This window comes from Bos indicus, chromosome 13 (assembly GCF_029378745.1).
Source record: "Bos indicus isolate NIAB-ARS_2022 breed Sahiwal x Tharparkar chromosome 13, NIAB-ARS_B.indTharparkar_mat_pri_1.0, whole genome shotgun sequence".
NCBI lineage: Eukaryota > Metazoa > Chordata > Mammalia > Artiodactyla > Bovidae > Bos > Bos indicus.
In genome coordinates, this window is record NC_091772.1 from 6,507,627 (window position 1) to 6,531,330 (window position 23,704).

Consider the following 23,704-nt stretch of genomic DNA (forward strand, 5'->3'; position numbering starts at 1 on the left):
GGCTGGTGCACTGGGATGACCCAGAGGGATGGTATGGGGAGGGAGGTGGGAGGGGGGTTCAGGATTGGGAACACTTGTACAGCCATGGCGGATTCATGTTGATGTATGGCAAAACCAATACAATATTGTAAAGTAATTAGCCTCTAATTAAAATAAATAAATTTAAAAATTAAAAAAATGAATGAATGCGTAAATATTTATTAATTAGTAACACTAGGAATACTTTATTCACTAATGCATTGAGCAAAAATTAAGCTACTATATGCAAATTAGTTAACCAGAAACAAAAATGCTTTGATATTTAAATATAGGACAGAAATGGTATGGACCTAACAGAAGCAGAAGATATTAAGAAAAGGTGGCAAGAACAAGCAGAAGAACTATACGAAAAAAGATCTTAATGACCCAGATAATGACAATGGTGTGATCACTCACCTAGAACTAGACATCCTGGAGTGCAAAGTCAAGTGGGCCTTAGGAAGCATCACTACAAACGAAACTAGTGGAGGTGATGAAATTCCAGCTGAGCTCTTTCAAATCCTAAAAGATGATGCTGTGAACATGCCACACTCAATATGCCAGTAAATTTGGAAAACTCAGCAGTAGCCACAGAACTGGAAAAGGTCAGTTTTCATTCCAATCCCAAAGAAAGGCAAATACCAAAGAATGTTCAAACTATCGCACAATTGCACTCATCTCACACGCTAGCAAAGTAATGCTCAAAATTCTCCAAGCTAGCCTTCAACAGTATGTGAACTGAGAACTTCCAGGTGTTCAAACTGGACTTAGAAAAGGCAGAGGAATCAGAGATCAAATTGCCAACATCTGTTGGATCATAGAAAAAGCAAAAGAGTTCCAGAAAAACATCTACTTCAGCTTTATTGACTATGCCAAAGCCTTTGGGAGTCACAACAAACTGTGGAAAATTCTTAAAGAGATGGGACTACCAGAGTACCTTACTTTTCTCTTGAGAAATCTGCATGCAGGTCAAGAAGCAACAGTTAGAATGGGACATGGAACAACGGACTGGCTCCAAATTGGGAAAGGAGTATGTCAAGGCTGTATATTGTCACCCTATTTATTTAACTTATATGCAGAGTACATCATGAGAAATGCCAAGTGGAATGAAGCACAAGATAGAATGTAGATGGCTGGGAGAAATATCAATAAGCTCAGATATGCAGATGACACCACCCTGGTGTGCTGCAGTCCATGGGGTTGCGAAGAGTCGGACGTGACTGAGCAACTGAACTGGATTGGACTGCACAGATATTTAAAGTCTACTTACCAGTGACATTTGCTGCGTGTTGTTCAGTCACTAAGTGGTGTCTGACTCTTTTGCTACCCCATGGACTGTAGCCCACCAGGCTCCTCTGTCCATGGGATTTCCCAGGCAAGAATACTGGAATGGGTTGTCATTTCCTTCTCCAGAGTATCTTCCCAATCCAGTATCAAACCTGCAGCTCCTGCATTTCAAGTAGATTTTTTTTACTGCTGAGTCACTAGAGAAATATTTTCATTAACATTTTACTAAGAAAAATTTCAAGCATGCAGAAAAAAATTTTATAACATATGAAAAAAATTATATAACAATCTCCAATATAGTCTCTAATGCATCTAGATTCAGAATTCTCCCAAAATTGCTTTATGTATGTATTTAATTTTTGATGAACCATTTGAAAGAAAATGGTTATAACATTTCACCCTCCTTAAGCCTTCAGCATGCATTGACAAATATTAAAACATCCTCTCACACAACTATACAACTACCATCACTCCTAACAAAAATAACAAATCCTCAAAAATATACATTTCCTGTCCACATTTGGGTTTCCACAGTTGTTTAAAATATGTGTTTTTACCATTTTTTTTTACAATAAAAGAGGATCTAGTGGAAAAACATACAGTACACTTGAGTCTCTTAAGTCCCCTCTCCTACCCTTCATTCTTTTTTCCCCAGCTTGACTGAGGTGTAGTTAATAAATAATAATTTATGTATTTGAGGTATACAATGTTATTTGATATATGTATACATTATTAAATTATCACCACAATCAAGCTAATTAACATACCTGTCATCTCACCTAGCTAAGCATGTGAGTGTATGTGTGTGTGAGATGAGAACACTTTAGATCTACTGTCTTAGCAAATTCAAGTATGCTATACACTATTACTCCCTCTAGGTACCATACTGTACATTGGTCCCCAGAATTTCTTCATCTTATAACTGAAGACTTGCGCCTTTGGACCAACATCTTACCATTTTTCCCACCCATGGTCTGGAAGCCACCAGTTTACTGTCTACTTCTGTGAGCTCAACTTTTTTGATTCCACATATAAGTAAGATCATGCAGCATTTGTCTTCCTGAGTCTGGCTTATTTCACTCAGTATAATATAATCTAGGTTCATCTACATTGTCATAAATGACAGAATTGTCTTGTGTGTGTGTCTGAATGATACTTAGCGTGTGTGTATACACAAGCTACATTCTCCTCATTCATTCATGCTTTGATCAACAGATTGTTTCTATATCTTGGCTCTTGTGAATAATATAAATATCTCTTCAATATACTGATTTGATTTCCTAGGAATATGCGCCCAGAAGTGCGATAGCTGGATCATGTGGTAATTCTTTTAATTTTTGGAGGAAACCCCACACTGTTTTCCATAATGATTGTACTAATTTACATTCTCACCAGCCATGTACAAAGGTTCCCCTTTCTCCACATCCTTATCAACACTTGCTACCTCTCTCTCTTTTATTTTGTAATAACAACCGTGTTAGAACATGTCAGGTGATATCCCTTTGTGATTTTGGTTTGCATTCCCAGATGATTAGTGATGTCGAACACATTTTCATGTAACTGTTAGCTGTTTGGATGTCTTCTTTGTCTATTCACGTCCTCTTCCCATTTTTAATTGAATTGCTTGGTTTTTTGACTTGTATGAGTTCCTTATTATTATCAACCCCTTATCAGATATGTGGTTTGCAAATATTCTCTCTCATTCTGTAGGGTGAGTTTTCATTTTGTTGATCATTTCTTTTGCTGAGCAGAAGTCTTTGGCTTCATGTAGTCCCACTTGTTTATGTTTTGCTTTTAAAAACAAAGTCATGGGACTTCCCTGGTGGTCCAGTGATAAGAATCTGCCTTGCAGTACAGGGGATGCAGGTTTGATCCCTGGTCTGGGAACTAAGACCCCGCATGCTGTGGAGCAACTAAGCTTGAGCTCCACAAGTGCACCACAGTGAAAGATCCTGCAAGTAAACAAATAAAAATTGAAAAAAAAAATAAAATCAAACACAAGTCAGTTGTCATATAGAAAGTCCCATGTTGTGGATTATCTGATTATCTCCTCATGAAGTTATTTACCTGATATTTCTTGTAAAATGGAATTTAGATATTAGAGTTTCGCTAAATTCAGCTTAAATATGTCGTCAGTGTATTGAATATTACATCATGATAAGAGTATAGAGTGGTGAGTTGTCCTAACATCTCTGATGGAATTGGATTCCCTGATTAAGGTTGTAATCCCAGGTTTGTGATTAAGGAGTAATTTACAGAGTGATACTTTGGTATCTTGCAAAAACCCTATTCCTCATTCATTTTTTCACTTAACGGATTTAGAATCTGTTGATAATTTTTGCCTGAATCAATTATTTCTTTAAGAGTTGTGGAATAAAATGTACACTGGTGATTACCTTCTTCAGTGATCAACTTCCAATTTTCTCCAAGTATTTTCTTTATCTTAAATGTGCTCTTTGACATGTAAAAGATTGAAAGTTCAAAATTTTCAGTGTTGTAGTTCATTGTAGTGGAAGAGTGCTCATTTTCCATTTCCATTTGTCTTTTCAGCAAAACGGAAATTCAAATTTTTACAGGCCAATTGTGGAATCCTTTGAGGAAGCACCTCTTCATGTTATGGTTTTCACTTACTTGGGATATGGAATCGGAACGCTATTTGGCTATCTCAGGGACTTTCTGAGGAACTGGGGAATAGAAAAATGCAATGCAGCCGTGGAGAGAGAAGAACAAAAGGTACGCATGAGCAGCTCCCTGAGTCTTTGTCAATGTCAATTCTTCTCTGAAGTGTGCTCGTAAGTGATAATGCATGTACGGATCCCGAAAAGAGTGATATGCTCAGCAACCACTCAAGGCAAATTCTATTGCCCTGAACCCCATAAAAGCCCCCAAAGTTACCCATGTATTCATGGACTTATTTTCTTTACAATATTTATTGAGCAATTACTAGATGCCAGGCTAAACTAAAGGTTTCCTTGTACATTATCACAAATATAATTTTTAAAACAATCCCATGAGATAGATTTCAAAATAGCATTTTAAAGGTAAAAAATCAAAATCGGAAAGTGAGGGCATGAGTGGGACTGTATTCTGATCTCCTAGTTGTGAGCTGAGTATTATTTATATTCTATACTGGACTAGGAAAGTGTTTTTGAGTGACATGAGGTCAGGGTTTCATCTAGATCAGAGTTTCTCAACTGTGGCACTATCGACATTTCGAACTGGGTAATTCTTTGATGTGGGAAGCATTGCAGGATTTTTAACAGCATCCCTGACCTTGACCTACTAGATTCAATTAGAACTCTCCCACATACTTGTGACAATAAAAAATATCTCCAGACATTGCCAAATGCCTTACAAAGTGGAATATCACCCTCAGTGTAGACCCACTGATCTGGATACTTTCAATAGTGAATGTATAAATGTCTACATCATCTCCTTTTCACATAGAGCTAACAGGACAACTTGGAAAATATTCAGAAATCTGTGAAGAGCCTGTGTCCTTTTACCATGTTTTCCAACATTGGTTCAAATGATATACGATGCCATGAATCTCTTTTTCCCTAAAACTTGCTTTAAAATATACAATTGTGGCCACAGATTATTCCACACGATGGAGCCTTGACCATATCTAAGTAAAGCATCATTGACACATGTAATAGGAGAATCTCGAATCCTATAACTTACTGACCAGTACCCACAGTAAGCTAAGCTCTTATTATAGCAACATAACCATGAACAGGTCATGTAGAACACTTATCTTGGAATTACCAAATTGGAATTAAGTTAAGCATACCTTCAAGGGAAAATCAGGCCCAGTTTGACTGTTGAACTCTCTCTTACCTTAGCAAAGACTAAGTCGTATGTTCTACTCCAAATGCACGTGTACTATGTCACTTCAGTCGTGTCGGACTCTGCGACCCCATGGACTGTAGCCAACCAGGCTCCTCTGTCCATCGGGTTCTCCAGGCAAGAATACTGGAGTGGGTTGCCATGTCCTCCTCCAAGGGACCTTCCTGACCCAGGAATCGAACCCAAATCTCATGTCTCCTGCATTGGCAGGTGGGTTCTTTACCACTAATGCCACCTGGGAAGTCCCTATACCAAGTAATGGGGACTAATAGAGAAGAAAATATAGGTCCTTCCAGCAGAGAATTTGAAGTCTGGTATGCAAAAAAAGACTCATGAGCAAAACAAATGATAAAAAGTGATGATGGGGAGGAAGTTGATATGGAAAACAGGGATCTGTGTCCTGTGCTTCTCTTAGGAAGTTAGGAAGGCATTATGCTGGGCCTGAGTGGTGAGCAGGTATTTGCCTATTGAGCAAGGTACAAAGGAAGACAGTCTGTAAGAGGGCTGCTTGTGTCAAGCAAGTCAGATTCGTTTGGAGTGTGTATTTTGTGCCAGGCACTGTACAACAGTCTGGAAACATAGGAATAACTGAGGCAGATAATGGCTGTAGAGAGCTAACCACAAAAGAAGCAATTGCAGTGGAATTTGATAAGAGGAACCATAGAGGTAAGTAGATGACATCAAGGAGGCAAAGAATAGAAGCATTTAACCAGGACTTGGTGTTCAGTGAAGCCTGCTGGGGGGAAGAGAAACTTAAATTGACATCTAAAGACTGAAGAGTAAGTAATAAGGCAACGAGTGTGGCAAGATGAGCTGGAAGGAGTCTTCAAGGAAAGGAAATATGGTGTGAAGTGGCCCAGAGATAAGAGAAAACATTGAACATGTAAGGAACCAAGGAATTCTAATGATCAGAATGTTGTGAGAGGGGGATTACGTGGGGAGAAAGATTGCTTGAGAGGCAAGCAGAGACCTTACTATAAGGGGTTTTTATAAGCCATAGACATTTGTTATAAGAACAATGGGAAGGCATTGAAGGATTTCAGGCGGAGGAATGCAGATTTGCAGATTAGAAAGATCGTGTTCACTGCAATGCGAAAAATGGATTGCAGGAGGACAACACAGGGACCAAAAAAAGAGAAAAAAATCCAATTAAAAGGTTGAGGCAGAGTCCAGGTTGATAAAAAATCTAGATGATACCTTGGGCTGGGCCCAGGTTAGTGATAGGCCCTGAGAGACAGGCCAAGAGATGCTTAAGGGTTGGAATTAGGACTACCCCACCAGAAAAAAGAATGAAATCATTCCATTCACAGTAGCATGCATGGACCTAAAATCTATCATAGTAAGTGAAGTAAGTTGGACAAATATCATAATGTAATTTATATGTGGAATTATGTAATGTACATAATGTAATTTATATGTAGAATCTAAACAAACAATACAAATGAACTTATTTACAAACAGAAATGGATTCACAGACATAAAAAACAAATTTATGGTTACCAAAGGGGAAATGGAGAGTGGAGGGATAGCAGAGGAGTTTGGGATTATCAGATATACACTATTGTATATAAACTAGATAAACAACAAGGACCTACTCCATAGCGCGGGGAAGTATTAATATAGTCAACATCTTGTAATAATCTATAATGGAAAAAATCTGAAAAAGAATATTTATCTAACACGACTGACGTGACTTAGCAGCAGCAGCAGATAGATATATCTATTCTGTATAACTGGATTACTTTGCTATAAACCTGAAACTAACACAACATTGTAAATCAACTGTACTTCAATTGAAAAAAAAAAAAAAGAGGTAGAGTTAGGAATGATTGATTTGACTTGGGGAATTACAGAGATGTACAAATCAAAGTCCACACTTGGTCTACGACTTGGGCAACTGGATGTAAAGAAGGCGATATCATATATTGAGATGGGAAATTGAGAAGGAAGATGGAGGTGGAGGGGAACGTGATCAATTCACTTTGAAACAAGCTGAGTTAAAAGAATTGACAGCTGGATAGAGAGGTCTAGACCTCAGAGAAAAGTCTGAGATGGATATTGTAGCATCTCCAGTATATCTGGAGCATACTGAATTAATCAAAACCATAGGAGTGGATGTGATCTCCCAGGGAAGGTCTATGGAAGAGAAAAAGACAAAGGGTGTGAAGAGGACAGAGAACTTTAGAGAAAGTTATAAGTGGCAGAGATGGAATTCCAACTCAAGACTAGAAGCAATGCGACAATAAAAATCCGTATAATAGTCTAGGAAGAAGATAATATGTGCTTGAGTTGGGGAAGAGGCAAGATGGAATGAAGAAAAGCAAGCTGGTTATAAAGATATTTAGGGGGTATAACCAACAAGTCTTGGTTGCTGAGTATATGGAAAATAAGACAGAGGAGGAAACCAGGATAATCTCACATTTCTTCTTTGGTCAGATACAAGAACAGCAGTGGCACACCCGTCACTTGGGGACTGAATTAGTAATACTAAGTGAAAAGATTTAAAAAAAAAAAAAAAAAAAAGGCAAAATCTCCCTCCAAAAGAGCCCTAAAAAAATCTCAGACCCAGAGCACCTGCTATCTCAACAGACTTGATTAATAATCAAGACACTAAGGAGGAAAAAAGACAACCCAGACAGATACAAGGTTTCAATATTTTGCTTCAATTCTTCTTTTAATCCTTTAAAGGCAACTTTAGAGTTGAATTGCAATGTATTAAAAGTACATTTTAATTGCAATGTATTAAAAGTACTAGCTACAGTACTTTCTCAGTGATGTCATGGCCCAACTTTGCTAAATCCAGAATACGATGTCAGAAAATACAATTAAAGGAATATCAAGCATTGTCAGGGATTTTAAAAACTCAAGTATGGCTGCATGTCTCAATCCCTGTGGCCCCTGCTTGTATAAGACTTATCAGTTGCGATACTGTGTTTCCGTTAGACTCAGGCAGTCCCAGAGCCCTACAAGTAAAGCCCAGATATTTCTGGTTCATCCCCAGAGATTTTTACTCCCACATATAACAAAAACGGTTCAGGAAGTTGTAACTAGAAAATGTGGACATAAATCTCCAAATGTTTGCATGAATTAAAGCTTGCTCATTCTTATCCATACTTGGCATTCTGAAACAACAGCAGGATGGGCCCAGTGTGACTTTCTCCTGAGTGTTTTGAAGGATGGGGTTCATGAAGGTCACTGGGTGTGAGGCATGGTTTTGTCCAAAGCAAACAGACGGCCCAGTGCTGGGCTTCCTGTTTGGATCTGGGTGGGTCCAAAATGAGAGAGTTTCCCTGGGAACCCAACATATTAGCCAGCAGCTTGTGGGGTGGGAACGCTTTAGTCCCTTCATTCTCTTCTCAGTTAACAACCAAAATGATCTTTTTAAACCTTTTTAAGTCAGTTCACATGGGCATCTCTGGCCGAAAGCCTTTAATGCTTTCCTTTGTCGCTCAGAGTAAGAGCCAGAACTGGTCAAGGTGCTACAGAACCGCCCCCTTGATGAGCCCTGTCCCTGTTCCACAAGGACCTTCTTCCTCTTCCTCAAACACAGCCCCTCACACCTACCACAAGGATTTCTCACTCGCCTTTCCCTCTGCTCAGAATGATCCTTCTTCCCTCAGATACCAGCACAGCTCACCCCCTCACTTTCTTCATTAAATCCATCCAGACATCACCAGCTTTAAAGGCAGCAGGAGTCACCAGCAGTGGTATCCCTAGACTCCCCAACCAGGCTTGGTTCCAAATACCTTCTGGCTGCTTCTCAAAAGCAAATGCACCCTCACAAGACAGGCATATTTTCCATGATTGCATCTAGCTTTGGGGAAAAACTCCAAAATCAAAGTTTGAGAAATAGTTTGTAAAATATGACCATGAGTAAAATCAGATTATAACTACCCACGGAGAGTTTTCAGGTCAACATTTATTTTGTGATTGTTGTTTAGTTGTTTTGTTTTTGTTTAGTCTCTAGGTCCTGTCTGACTCTTACAACCCCCCATGGACTGTAACCTGTCAGGCTCATCTGTCCGCAGGATTTCCCAAGCAAGGATTCTAGAGTGGGTTGCCATTTCCTTCTCCAGGGGATCTTCCCAAACCAGGGGTCAAACCTGCATCTCCGGTGCTGGCAGGTGGATTCTTTACCACTGAGCCACCTGCGAAGCCCCAGCGTTTATTTGGATATATATAAATATCCAAATATCCAAACACCCACAGGCATGAAATTTCTGACGTGTCATTAAAATGCTAGTCAAATCATTTTGCTTTAGTTCTTTCACAGTATAGACTTTTCTGCTTCCCTTAGCAAGAAGGAATCTGCAATAATAGGTTTTTAACAAGAATAGTAGCAAGGTTGATGGATCTTGATAAAGTAGAGCTTTGCTAGCATCTATCAGTTAGTACTAAGCCCATGTGTGGAATGAGTGGGTTATGACTAGCCTCTTCCTGTGTCTCTTTCCCCTTTCCTTTTTATTATGGGAATAGCTGCAAAAGCTACGTTCATCTTTCCTTTCTCTTTCGTGCACTTACTTACACAGATGCTCATTTGCACTCACCCTCTCCCTTCCTTAAGGTATGTTCATAACATACATTTGTTGTGTGACTGTCTTTTTTATTTTTTCAAGAAATTGTACGCTGAAGATCTTTACCTGCCAGAAGAGGATTACCTTCATTGTTTTTAATAGCTACATGATGGTATTGTACAGTAAGGTTATATGATTATTTATTTTTATTATTGAAAATAATGCTTCAGTGAGCATCCTATGCATTTATTCAAGGATAATGCATAGAAATGACTTTCCGGGCCCAAGAAATAAATATTTTCACTTCCAAAATATTGGCAAATTGCCTTTAAAAAAGATTACATAGCATGTCTCTAGTAGTATGCAAGAGTGCTTGCTTTCTTGCCAGCACTTGATACATTGATATTATCAAAATATTTCTCATTTTTGCCAATTTGATAAGGGAGCTTTTTTTTTTTAATGTTCTTGTGTTTTTCTGCATTTCCCTGGTTAATAATGAGACTGAGCTTTTCATATGATTATTTCTCATGTATGCTTACTCTTCTTGTATTTCCTATTGATATCATTTGCTCGTAATTTTATTAAATTATTTTTCTTATTGATTGAGGGAAGCTCTTTCTGTATATCCTTTATCAATAATTTGCCTCTTAAATCTGTTTTAATTATTTTTTCAATTCTGTTTCCAGGCTTTTAACTTTCTGTGCTATATTTAACCACACGTATATTTTTAATTTTTAAATCACATGTATCAAACACCTCCTTAATGTTTTCTTTATTGTTGGTTTTGCTATTTTTTGCTGTGCTTTCTCTTTGTGAAGGGGGAGTAGTTTAGGAAGGCTGTTTTCATCTTGTAAGAAAGATAAAAATTTTTCCTCTAGTTTCATTCAGTACTTTTATAATTTGGAGTAGTTATTCATTTAATCTACAAACTCATCTAGGATTTAATTCCATGTGCTCTGTGAAGTAGGACTATTTTTTTTATTGAAGTACAATTGTTTTACAGATTTGTGCCAAACCCTACTATATAGTAAAGTGACTCAGCTATATATATATATATGTGTGTGTGTGTGTGTGTATGTATATATATACAATCTTTCTTTAATCTTCTTCTCCATTATGGTTTATCACAGAACATTGATAGTGGTTCCCTGTGCTATACATTAGGACCTTGCTGTTGATTCATCCTAAATGTAATAGTTTGTATCTACTAAGCCCAGTCTCTCTCCCGACCCCCACACCCCAACAACCACAAGCCTGTTCTCTATGTCTGTGAGTCTGCTTCTGTATTACAGATAGGTTCGTTTGTCCCATACTCTAGATTCCACATATGAGTGATATCATATGGTATTTGTCTTTCTCTTTCTGATTGGCTTCACTTGGTATGATCATCTCCGGCTGCAGCTGTGTTGCTGCAGATGGCATTGTTTTGTTCTTCCTTACGGTTGAGTAATATTTCATTGCGTGTACACGTATTCACACCTTTGTTCACTCATCTGTGGATGGACGTTTAGGTGGTTTCCATGTTGCTGCTATAAACAGGAGTGCATGTATCTTTTTGAATTGCAGTTTGTCTGGATATATTCCCAGGAGTGCAATTGCTGGATCATATGGTATTTCTATTTTTAGTTTTCTGAGGCATCTCCATACTGTTTTCCACAATGGCTGTACCAATTTATATTCCCACCAACAATGTAGGAGGATTCCCTTTTCTCTGCACCCTCTTCAGGATTTGTTATGTGTAGATCTTTTAATGATGGCTATGCATTGGAGAAGGAAATGGCAACCCACTCCAGTGTTCTTGCCTGGAGAATCCCAGGGATGGGGGAGCCTGGTGGGTTGCCGACTACAGGGCTGCACAGAGTCGGACATGACTGAAGTGACTTAGCAGCAGCAGCAGCATTCTGACTGGTGTGAGGTGGTACCTCATTGTAGTTTTGATTTGCATTTCCCTGATAACTAGCGATGTTGAGCATCTTTTCACATGCCTGTGGGCCATCTGTATTTCTCCTTTGGAGAAATGTCCACTAAGGGCTTCTGCCCGTTTTTCAATTTAGTTGTTTGTTTTGTTGTTGTTATTTAGTTGTGTGGGCTGTTTTTATCCCTTAGAGATTAAGCCTTTGTCTGTTACATCATTTGCAAATATTTTCTCCCATGTCATAGCTTGCCTTTTCATTTAGCTATTGTTTTTTAATGGTTTCCTGTGCTGTGAAAAGCCTGTAAATTTAATTACATACCATTTGTTTATATTTTTATTGCTATTGCCTTGGGAGACTGACCTAAGAAAACACTGGTATGATTTATGCCAGAGAACATTTTGCCTAGGCTTGCTTCTAGGAATTTCAAGGTGTCATGTCTTATGTTAAGCCCTTTTGAGTATAGTGTAAGAGTATGCGCTAACATCACTGTCCACCTGTCCCGTCACCTTTCCCATAACATGCAGCTGTCCACCTTTCCGGGCACCATTTGCTGAAGAGAAGTTTTCCCATTTTATATTCTGCCTCCTTTGTTGAAGGTTAACTGACTGTAGATGGGTGGGTTTATTTTCCGGCTCTCTATTCTGTTTCATTGATATCTATGCACGTTTGCAGAGCAATACCACCCTGCTTTGCTTACTGCGGTTAGTTGTATCTGAAGCCTAGAAGAGTTATGAAGGGGACTACTTTTTCAAGGGATTTTTAAATTGTCTCAGTATCAGTAATTGAATAGTTCAATTACTTTTACCCACTGACATGAAATATCGGCCAACATGTTGATTTTTTAGGTGAATTTACAAGTTTTCAAGTAGTTTGTAAAGATTTTCTCTATATACACCTTAGAATTAGCTTTTCAGGTATTGAATTTTTAAGAAGGAACTGTTGCTGCTTTAATTGGTAATGTATTAAATCTATGTTTTGACTTTGGAAAATTTGACATCTTAATAATAATATAATATTTTTCTTTTTATTCTTTGCATTCAAAAAGGTGGTATGTCTCTCCTTTTATTTAGATATTATGTCCTCAAATAAAATTTTATTTATTTTTAATTTTTATGTATTTTTTATTTAATTTTTTTAGCTTATCTTATTCTAAAGTCATCATTTTCTCTTATTATTGTTATTTGGGTACAATTTTTTGATTATGGTACTAATTAAATAGTACTTTTCCCCATCTCCAATTCTAATTAGTTATTGATGGCATACAGGAAAACTATTGCTATTTTCATATTTTAAGTTCAAAAACTCTCACCTTAATGAATTCTCTTTTTAGTTGTCACAGCTTCTCAGATAGTTGTATTGGAATTTCATGTGTGTCATAGAAAACTGTATATTGTCTTTTGATCTATTGTAAAAAACTTGTTAATTATGCTATTTTTTGTTTGTTTGTTTTAATTTATTTATTTTAATTGGAGGCTAATTACTTTACAGTATTGTATTGGTTTTGCCATACATTGACATGAATCAGCCACGGGTGTACATGTGTCCCCCATCCTGAACCCCCTCCCCCCTCCCTCCCCATCCCATCCCTCAGGGTCGTCCCAGTGCACCAGCTTTGAGTGCCCTGTTTCATGCATCAAACCTGGACTGGCGATCTGTTTCACATATGGTAATATACATGTTTCAGTGCTATTCTCTCAAGTCATCCCACCCTGGCCTTCTCCCACAGAGTCCAAAAGTCTGTTCTTTACATCTGTGTCTCTTTTGCTGTCTCGCATATGGGGTCATCATTACCATCTTTCTAAATTCCATATATATGCTTTAATATACTGTATTGGTGCTTTTCTTTCTGACTTCCTTAACTCTGTATAATCGGCTTCAGTTTCATCTACCTCATTAGAACTGATTCAACTGCATTCTTTTTAATAGCTGAGTAATAATAGCTGTATATGTACCACAGTTTTCTCATCCATTCGTCTGCTGATGGACATCTAGGTTGCTTTCATGTCCTGGCTATTATAAGCAGTGTTGCGATGAATATTGGGGTACACGTGTCTCTTTCAATTCTGGTTTCCCCAGTGTGTATGCCCAGCAGTGGGATTGCTGGGTCTTATGGCAGTTCTATTTCCAGTTTTTTAAGGAATCTCCATACTGTTCTCTATAATGGCTGTACTAGTTTGCATTCCCACCAACAGGGTAAGAGGGTTCCCTTTTCTCCACACCTTCTCCAGCATTTACTGTTTATAGACTTTTTATAGTTTATTTTTATATTTATATTAATATAATATAATTTTATTAATTAAATAAATTAAATAATGTAAACATTTATAGTCTATTGTTTATAGACTTTTTAGAAAACCTTTTTGCCCTCACCACAATCGGTAGTTTCCCTAACAGGGAGTGAACCTGGGCCCTCAGGAATAAGAGCATGGAGTCCTAACCGCTGGAGCACCAGAGAAGTTCCTGATTTTCTTTTTTAAATATCTACTTTTTTGTCATTTCACAGGGCTTTTAGATGTGTGGAAGAACACATCCAAGCACTGAATGTACCATCTTTTTTCAACCTCTCTCTAATTTCTTAATAAGAAAAATCAGATTTTGCCCTTCTTACTTTGTGTTTCTCGTACTTCAGTGAATTGTCTATAATAAAATTACCCTTCCCAACAAAAAAGGAAAACATAAACATATTTTATTATTTTTCTGAGCTCAACTGTGGTAAGAGAAACAACTCTTTCTCAAAAGGAAGTAATGCAATAACATGAAATATTAGGTGAAAAGAGAAGTGTTACTGTCAGCACAAGTAAAAACTGTGTTTGATAGTGACTTTTCCCTCTCTCTACAAATCCATAGTTCTATTTACTACTGAATGAGAAGGTAGTTAAACCCGAAATGAAGAAACATACTTCCAAATTTGGTAGTATTTTTTGCAATAGACCATGGATATGTTCACTTAGCCCTGCAGTGTGGTTTGTTGAAAAGAGTATTCATTGGTACAAATCTCAATCTGTCCACTCAGATTTTCTGACTTTCTGTTAAATTGTCTATAAAAATAGGATAGATAAATCTATAACACTTGGAAAATGATAAAGTACCTTACAGGGTTACTGGTAGAAAAAGAAAGAAAGTCATATTGCAGAAGAAACAAGGTCATTTTGTGGCTGTATTATTATTATTAGGGTTTCTCCACCCTCCTATAAGGCTTCCCTGGTGACTCAGCGATAAGGAATCTGACTGCCAATGCAGGAAATGTGGGTTCTTTCCCTGGGTCAGGAAGATCCCCTGGAAAAGGAAATGGCAACCCACTTCAGTTTCTGCGCTAGGAAATCCCATGGACAGAGGACCTGATGGGCCACAGTCATTGGGATCACAAAGAGTTGGTCACAAGTTAGCAATTAAACAGCAACAATGACCCTCCTATACCCTACTCCAGAAAATGATTGTGTTCTTGTGGCCGAGGGTTCACTCTCACATCCACCTTTTGTGTCAGGAAGAAAAATATAGTTAGTAGACCATGTGACTCAGAGGATGAGATGGCTGGATGGCATCACCAACTTGATGGACATGAGTTTGAGTGAACTCCAGGAGTTGGTGATGGACAGGGAGGCCTGGCGTGCTGCGATTCATGGGGTCACAAAGAGTCGGACATGACTGAATGACTGAACTGACCTGAACTGAGACCATGTGATGAGCTAAATATGCAGATGGATAAAGATACATCCTATTGCAGCACTTCAGCTTTTGCAACAGCTAGTCCAGATTCATATTTTGATATAGTGACAATGCTGTGGGAGGCTTACCTGAGACTAGAGGACAATGACCTTTGGAAGGCATTCACTGCTCGTAAAGAAACCTCATAGTGCTCAAAGGAATGAGGTGAGGTGAGAAAACACCTACACAGAGGCAGGAACCTTCATGGCTGCAGAGGAATAGGAGCTCTGTAACTAGAAGGCAGAACTTCTTCGCTGGACCAACCAGATCTAGTTTTTTGTTTTTTGGTTTTTTTTTTAATTTTTATTTCATATCAAAGTATAGCTGATTAACAATGTTGTGCTAGTTTTGGACGTACAGAAAAGTGATTTGGTTATACATATGGCTAATGTTTTTCAAATTCTTTCCACATTTAGGTTTTTACAGAGTATTGAGCAGAGTTCCCTGTGCTATACAGTAGATCCCTGTTGGGGATCTATTTTTAATCTAGCAGTGTATACCTGTCAATCCCAAACTCCCTAACAATCCCTCCCCTATACCCTACCTCCACCCCCAGCAACCATAAGTTTGTCCTCTATGTCTGTGAGTCCATTTCTGTTTTGTAAATATGTTTATTTGTATCCTTTTTTAACGATTGAACATATAAACAGTATCATATGTCATTCATCTTTCTCTGTCTAACTTACTTCACTCAGTATGATAGTCTCCAGCTCCATCTTTGTGGTGGCAAATGGCATTATTCTTACATTCTAAGCTTTCCAACCTCATTTTCCCCTCTCAGGAACAGGTAGATGACTGAGCCTGTGATTCAGATTTAAGTTAGCATTTATACCACCCACAAAACATAGCTCTACTTGGTTAAAAATTGCCCTACCTCTTCAACAGAGAAGTTTCAAGTGGCTAATTTATAGAAATTTCTATTGCATGTGGAGATTATTCCGTAGCAGAAAGTCCTCTCTCACCCCACAAAATTGGTCAGAATCCCCATGTCTTGCTTTCAGAGCTTTTATCTCAATAAAGAGCTAGCTTCCCATTTCTTCACAGGTAGAAACTCTGGACCTCTGAGCCAGGAGCCAGAAGTTTGGGCAGGGCAGAGCATGTTCTCACCTCCCCTCGGGGACGCCTAGAGACACATCTTCATGAGACCTCAGTGACAGAAGCTGCAGACTTTTTCTTAACTCCTCCATGGCATGGCGATTTGTTGGCCTTCGTATACCATATTATAGGTCACTTTTTGAAATTTTTATTTTATATTGAAGTATAGTTGATTAACAATGTGTTAGGTTCAGATGTACAGCAAAGTGATTAAGTTATATATACACATGTATCTGTTCTTTTTCAAATTCCTTTCCCATTTAGGTTATTAGAGAATATAGAGCAGAGTTCCCTGTACTGTACAGTAAATTCTTGTTGGTGATCTCTTTTAAATGTAGCACTGTGATGTCCGAAGTGACTGCTGGTAGACCAGATGGAGCGGAGGTTGACCAAAGTCCAAAGTACTCAACTAATTGGGCCTAGTTTTCCTCACAGGTCAAATGCGTATTTGAACTCCATGATTTCCGTTGTTCTTTCTGCCCTGGTATCTTGAGCATCTTGAGCATCTTGTGGTTCCATGTCTGAAATCAATTTTATTTTAATTTTGTAGGCATACTATTTTGGTTCTTTTCTTTCTAAAATCAGCTGTTTTCTTAAACCAAAGTTTAACTTCTCCTCTAAACTAACTGCTAACTCTATTTTGTGTCAGATTGCTCATAAAACCTAGAACTATCATTCCATTCAGAGTCCAGACATATTACTGACAGATCTACTTCTTTCTTTTCTTTCTTTTTGTAAGATAAGTTTAGATGACTTCATTTCAGATAAGAAATTAAAAATTAGAAATAGAAGGATGCAAGCAATGTTTGGGAATATAGAGTAACTGACAGATCAGTTTAAAAAAAAAAGAGGTCTGAGAAAAATGTATGAAATCAAAACAGAAATAGTTTGAAAAAGATTTTCCTAGAATTACATAATCAAATTTTCTCTCAAATATATGTCCATTTCCATGTTAAATGTAAAAGGGTACAATTATCATAATCTATAGATTTAAATAATAGTAAAATCTATTTAAGGGCATTTCACTATTTGAGAGAAAATATATTTGATATGAGAATTTCAACTTACAAATGTCATCAGTAGAGTTGCCCAACCATCCTTCAAATTCACATGCACTAGTCCCCAGGACTTTTTCTTATAGACGATCACAGTTATCCCCAGATATGATGCCATTGTCACTAAAAACCAAAAAGTGAAATAACAGAAAAAAACTGTGTCATGGATCCAGCCAGCAGCCATCAAAAGATGCAGATTCTATCTTTTTCCATCCAATTGGACCCTCTCAGAAGATGAGAGGGCCAGATTGGTAGCATAAGAAGTCCTTCTGCAAAGCCTTTCCCCATCATCTTCCTTGTGCCTTTAGGATATAAGTTCCATTTCATAAGAGGAAGAAAGAAGTTAAAGAAAATGAGAGGGGGAGTAGGGAAGCTCACCACTCCCAATCTTCAGTGGCTCCTTACTGCCCCCAGGGTAATGTCTGAGTTTCTCATGAGCACATGTAAGGCTCCCATGTCCTGCACCCAGCAGATTCGGCAGCCTCACCCACACTGCAGTGAATGGTAGGGAACTCAGGCGACAGAGCCAGACCAGCAGAACCTTGGCTTTGACTCCAAGTGAAGTGGGAGCCATTATAAGCTTGAAGCAAAGAATGACAGGATCCATCATGTTTTATTCTTGCTCATTCTTCTCAAATATACCCTACATTTCCAGCAAAGAGACCAATTTACACTGAGTGCCCTCTCTAAGCATACCTACCCATCGTAATCTCATCACACTGTCAGTGACCATCTCCAAAGCCTCTCCTGCATAAAGCCATCTTGATTCCTCTGGCAAAACATGATTCCGCCTCTGGATAAAATCTTACAAACACCCAAACTATTTGACTTTGCCTGAGGTTTGCATTTTCTACCTTGTTCTAGCTTAGGAGTTAGATGACAAAGTCAAATATGTCTTGCTCTGAGCCTCACCTGGATTGCAGGTCCCTCGGGCATGGATGACATTTGATACAGCGAAACAGTGCTGTTGCTTCAACTTTGAGAGAAGCCAAATGCCTCCAGAAGCTCTCCAACTCAGTGTCTATGCCCTTGGTCACCTGCCAGCAGTTATGCCAATAGATCCAACAATTCAAGTTCATCCACGTTTCTAAACACGTTATGAGTGGGACTATTCGTGGTCAAAAAAGTTAAGACCAAATAATCATCCAACTAGTTCTTTCCAACTAAACTGCTTTAGACATAAACACCTCTTGGTACATTTTCAATAAAATTCACTGGGATTCATTGTCTCCAGCATTCTTTTGGAGATTTGTGTTGTGCTATCATTTTTGATACCTTTATTTGCCACAGGTTTTCCTTCTCCCACTAAAACGGAAGCTCCTTGGAGGTGAAGAACTCACAGAGTTATTTGTGGACCCGGCCCATCCCCTTACCCAAAACCCTTGCTCAAAATATTTGCAGATGGAATATTTTCATGGCTCCTCCACATCTTTCAGTGTTTATTTGTAAATGAACTATAAAAAGGGAGAGACCAAAGTAAACTTCTGCCTCTCTTATAACAGGATTTTGTGCCACTGTATCAAAACTTTGAGAATTTTTATATACGGAACATTTATATGAGAATCAGAGACAACTGGAACCGGCCCATCTGCAGTGCCCCGGGAGCTGTGTTCGATGTGATGGAAAGGGTGACAGATGACTACAACTGGACATTTAGGTGAGGCAGCCATCTGGATGGGCTTGAAAGAAAATGCTTTCAAGGAAATTCTAGCATGGGTGCCAGATTACAGATCTGAAAGAAAAACAGCAATGAAACAGCTGGTCTTCCATCATTCAGCCCTTTGCAAGCCCTCATGGTGCCAGTGGGGAAGTCACAGTAATTAAGTTGCCAAGGGCAGCTTATTTGTATTGCAATTAAGAGAAATCTGTGGCAGAAGGTGCAGGATACACAGAACCAGCCAGGAAGAGTCTTTTTCAGCTTTATTGACAAATTGTACCCTTCTAGTTCCAGCTGAAGGAGCCCATGATGACCATGGCTGTTTCTCTTTTGAAAGTCCTTGCTGCAATTTAAACCAAGGTGTCATGAAAGCAAGCACCCAAGAAAAATCAGAGCTGAGTAATACTCTATGGCCCAGCTACCTTTTCCCAATGCTCTGCCCAGATTCATGATGGAGTTACTCTCCTCCAAGGGCAAATCATTTTGTGGTGACAACAAGGCTGATCAAAAGGAAAATAGAAAAGATGTGATTTAGGCCAAGCCTAAGATCTCTTTCTGGTAGTATTTTATGGTACCCTAGGATGATATTGAATGAAAAAGTCCTTTGTGTTCACCTGACCTCTCTGCAGGTTTACTGGAAGAATCATCAAAGATGTCATCAATATGGGGTCCTATAACTTCCTTGGCTTGGCAGCCAAGTACGATGAATCCATGAGAACAGTAAAGGAGGTTATAGAGACATATGGCCTAGGCGTGGGCAGCACCAGACAGGAAATGGGTATGTACGTTCACTATTTTGAAATTTTTTTCAGTTAGACCTGATTCCTGTGGCTACTTCTCAAATCTAGATCATATCTAGATTGTGTGCCACAAAAAGCTATTTTAAAATACAAAAAGAAAAAGGTATATTATGGCCTCTTTGAAAATTTCAAACATTATGCTCATACTAGGCAGTTTATTAAGATTTTAATTCTCCAGAACAAATAAAAATGATTCTCTCCTCACCATGTGATCTGAAAAAAGCAGCTATCATACCTCTTCTATCTGGCCCTTTTCTGAGTCATTTTCTCCACTTTTATTAAGCAGCTTTGCTATTTTTCAATCACAGGCTTCCCTGTCCTTCACTATCTCCCAGAGTTTGCTCAAACTCATGTCCATTGAGTCAATGATGCCAGCTTTATTAAACAGGTTTATTGAGGTTTAATTATGCCTTGAGATATAATAGGAAATGGCAAGCCTTGCTAACACTCTTGCCTGGAAAATGCCACGGACACAGGAGCCTGGTAGGCTACAGTCCATGGGATCGCAAAGAATTGTACACAACTGAGCAACTTCATTTCTCATTGAGGTATGATTACTATTAAAAGGAAAACATTGTACTTATTTAATATGTATAATTTAATGAGTTTGGACATATGCATATTCCTGTGAAACTGTCACCACAATCAAGGTAATAAATATATCTATTACCTAAGAAAGTGTCATATCACCCTCCTCTTTGTGGTAGGAACACTTAGCATGAGATTAACTCTTTTTTTTTTCTATTTTTCCCGTAAATAAAATTTTATTTTTACTTATTGAAGTACAGTTGACTTATAACATTATGTTAGTTTCAGGTGTACACCTAGCAATTTTATATTTTGAGGTCTACTCTTTTAACAAGTGTTTCTAGAGCACAGTACAGGATTGTTGTAGGCATTGTGTGGTAGGGAAGATTTCTAGAACTTACTCATCCTGCATCTCAGAAGTGTCATACCCATTAAACAACAACTCCTCATTTGGATTTAGCTCTTTCTCCTACTTCTTTTGGCGATACCCACCACTTTTGTACTTGACTATTGCCTATTTCTGCTCCTCCTGTGAAGGGAGGAATGGGTCTCCTTGACTGTTGTGTTGAATGAATGGATGGATGAATGATGAATGAATGGGAAAGGTAGAGCCAACAATCTTTTTATTTCTTTTTTAGCTGAAACAATTTTCTCTTAAAAGAGTAAAATCTGAGAAGGAAACTTCTGCTCCCCACACTTCTGGGAGAATGAGGGAGCAGCTTGTTCCTGTAGCTTGGCTTCACTGTTCCTGGCCCAGTGTCTTCTCCTATATGATCTCATTTATGCCTCTCCAAAACCTGTGCTGTAGAGGCAGTACAAGTGGTGTTATTCGCATCTTCCAGAGGAGGAAACTGAGGACCACATAACTCAGTGATGTGCCCACAGTGGCAGCTGCGGTAACTCCTAGTCTCACTCAGCTTTTCTACTAAACAGTTTTCCATCTGGGATAATAAACACAGGGCTCACCAGATCAGCCTCAGGCCTAAGAATCAGATGCAAATCTACCAAAAGTGGATTCACCATTCATGAAACATGCCACTCCTAGAGAACCAGTTGGCAGAAGGGCTTTAAAAGCCAGCAATTAAAAAGACCGGTGCAATAAATCAATATCACAGTAATCCAAGTCTATGCCCCAACCAGTAATGCTGAAGAAGCTGAAGTTGAACGGTTCTACGATGACCTATAAGACCTTCTAGAACTAATAGCAAAAAAAAAGATGTCCTTTTCATCATAGAGGACTGGAACGCAAAAGTAGGACGTCAAGAGATACCTGGAGTAACAGGCAAATTTGGTATTGGAGTACAAAACAAAGCAGGGCAAAGGCTAATAGAGTTTTCCCAAGAGAATGCACTGGTCATAGAAAACACCCTGTTCCAACAACACAAGAGAAGACTCTACACATGGACATCAACAGATGGTCAATACCAAAATCAGATTGATTATATTCTTCGAAGCCAAAGATGGAGAAGCTCTACACAGTTAGCAAAAACAACACCAGGAGCTAACTGTGGCTCAGATCATAAACTCCTTATTGCCAAATTCAGACTCAAATTGAAGAAAGTAGGGAAAACCACTAGACCATTCAGGTATGATCTAAATCAAATTCCTTATGATTATACAGTGGAAGTGAGAAACAAATTTAAGGGGCTATATCTGATAGAGTGCCTGATGAACTATGGACGGAGGTTCATGACATTATACAGGAGACAGGGATCAAGACCATCCCCAAGAAAAAGAAATGCAAAAAGGCAAAATGGCTATCTGAGGAGGGCTTACAAATACCTGAGAAAAGAAAAGATGGGAAAAGGCAAAGGAGAAAGGGAAAGATATACCCATTTGAATGCAGAGTTCCAAAGAATAGCAAGGAGAGATAAGAAAGCTTTCCTCAGCAATCAGTGCAAAGAAATAGAGGAAAACAATAAAATGGGAAAGACTAGAGATATCTTCAAGAAAATTAGAGATACTAAGGGAACATTTCAGGCAAAGATGGGCTCAATAAAGGACAGAAATGGTATGTTCCTAACAGAAGCAGAAGATATTAAGAAGAGGTGGCAAGAATATACAGAAGAACTGTACAAAAAAGATCTTCACAACCCAGACAACCACAAATGGTGTGATCACTCACCTAGAGCCAGACATCCTGGAATGCAAAGTCAAGTGGGCCTTAGGAAGCATCACTGTGAACAAAGCTAGTGGAGGTGATGGAATTTCAATTGAGCTATTTCAAATCCTTAAAGATGATTCTGTGAAAGTGCTGCACTCAATATGCCAGCAAATTTGGAAAACTCTGCAGTGGCCACAGGACTGGAAAAGGTCTGTTTTCACTACAATCCCAAAGAAAGGCACTGCCAAAGAATGTTCAGATTATTGCACGATTGCACTCATCTCACAGGCTAGCAAAGTAATGCTCATAATTCTCCAAGCTAGGCTTCAACAGTAAGTGTACCATGAATTTCCAGATGTTCAAGCTGGATTTAGAAAAGGCAGAGGAACCAGAGATCAAATTGCCAATGTCCATTGGATCATCGAAAAAGGAAGAGAGTTCCAGAAAAACATCTGTTTCTGCTTTATTGACTACACCAAAGTCTTTGTGTGGATCACAATAAACTGTGGAAAATTCTTAGAGATGGGGATAGCAGACCACCTGACCTGCCTCCTGAGAAATCTGTATGCAGGTTAAGAAGCAACAGTTAGAATGGAACATGGAATAACAGACTGGTTCCAAATAGGAAAAGGAGTACGTCAAGGCTGTATATTGGCACCCTGCTTATTTAACTTATATGCAGAGTGCATCATGCGTAATGCCAGACTGGATGAAGCACAAGCTGGAATCAAGATTGCCAGGGAAAATATCAATAACCTCAGAGACGCAGATGACACCACCCTTATGGCAGAAAGCAAAGAACTAAAGAGCTTCTTGATGAAAGTGAAAGAGGAAAGTGAAAAAGTTGGCTTAAAACTCAACATTCAGAAAACTAAGATTATGGCATCTGGTCCCATAAAGTCATGGCAAATAAATGGGAAAACAGTGGAAACAGTGAGAGACTTTATTTTCTTCGACTCCAAAATCACTGAAGATGTTGACTGCAGCCATGAAATTAAAAGATGCTTGCTCCTTGGAAGAAAAGCTATGACCAACCTAGACAGTATATTAAAAAACAGAGACATTACTTTGCTAACAAAGGTCCATCTAGTCAAAGCTTTGGTTTTTCCAGGGGTCATGTATGGATGTGATAGTTGGACTATAAAGAAAACTGAGCACCGAAGAACTGATGCTTTT

At 38.6% G+C, this 23,704-nt stretch overlaps 1 protein-coding gene across 1 annotated transcript in view; it reads left to right on the forward strand.

Annotated features, from left to right (window-relative positions):
• The window catches only part of SPTLC3 (serine palmitoyltransferase long chain base subunit 3), a 150,035-nt gene that overhangs the window by 34,190 nt on the left and 92,141 nt on the right, over positions 1-23,704 (forward strand). The window contains exons 2-4 of the mRNA XM_070800699.1: positions 3,856-4,038; positions 18,942-19,096; positions 19,726-19,874. Of these exons, the coding sequence (XP_070656800.1) occupies positions 3,856-4,038; positions 18,942-19,096; positions 19,726-19,874 (487 nt within the window). The remainder of the gene's footprint in view (positions 1-3,855; positions 4,039-18,941; positions 19,097-19,725; positions 19,875-23,704) is intronic.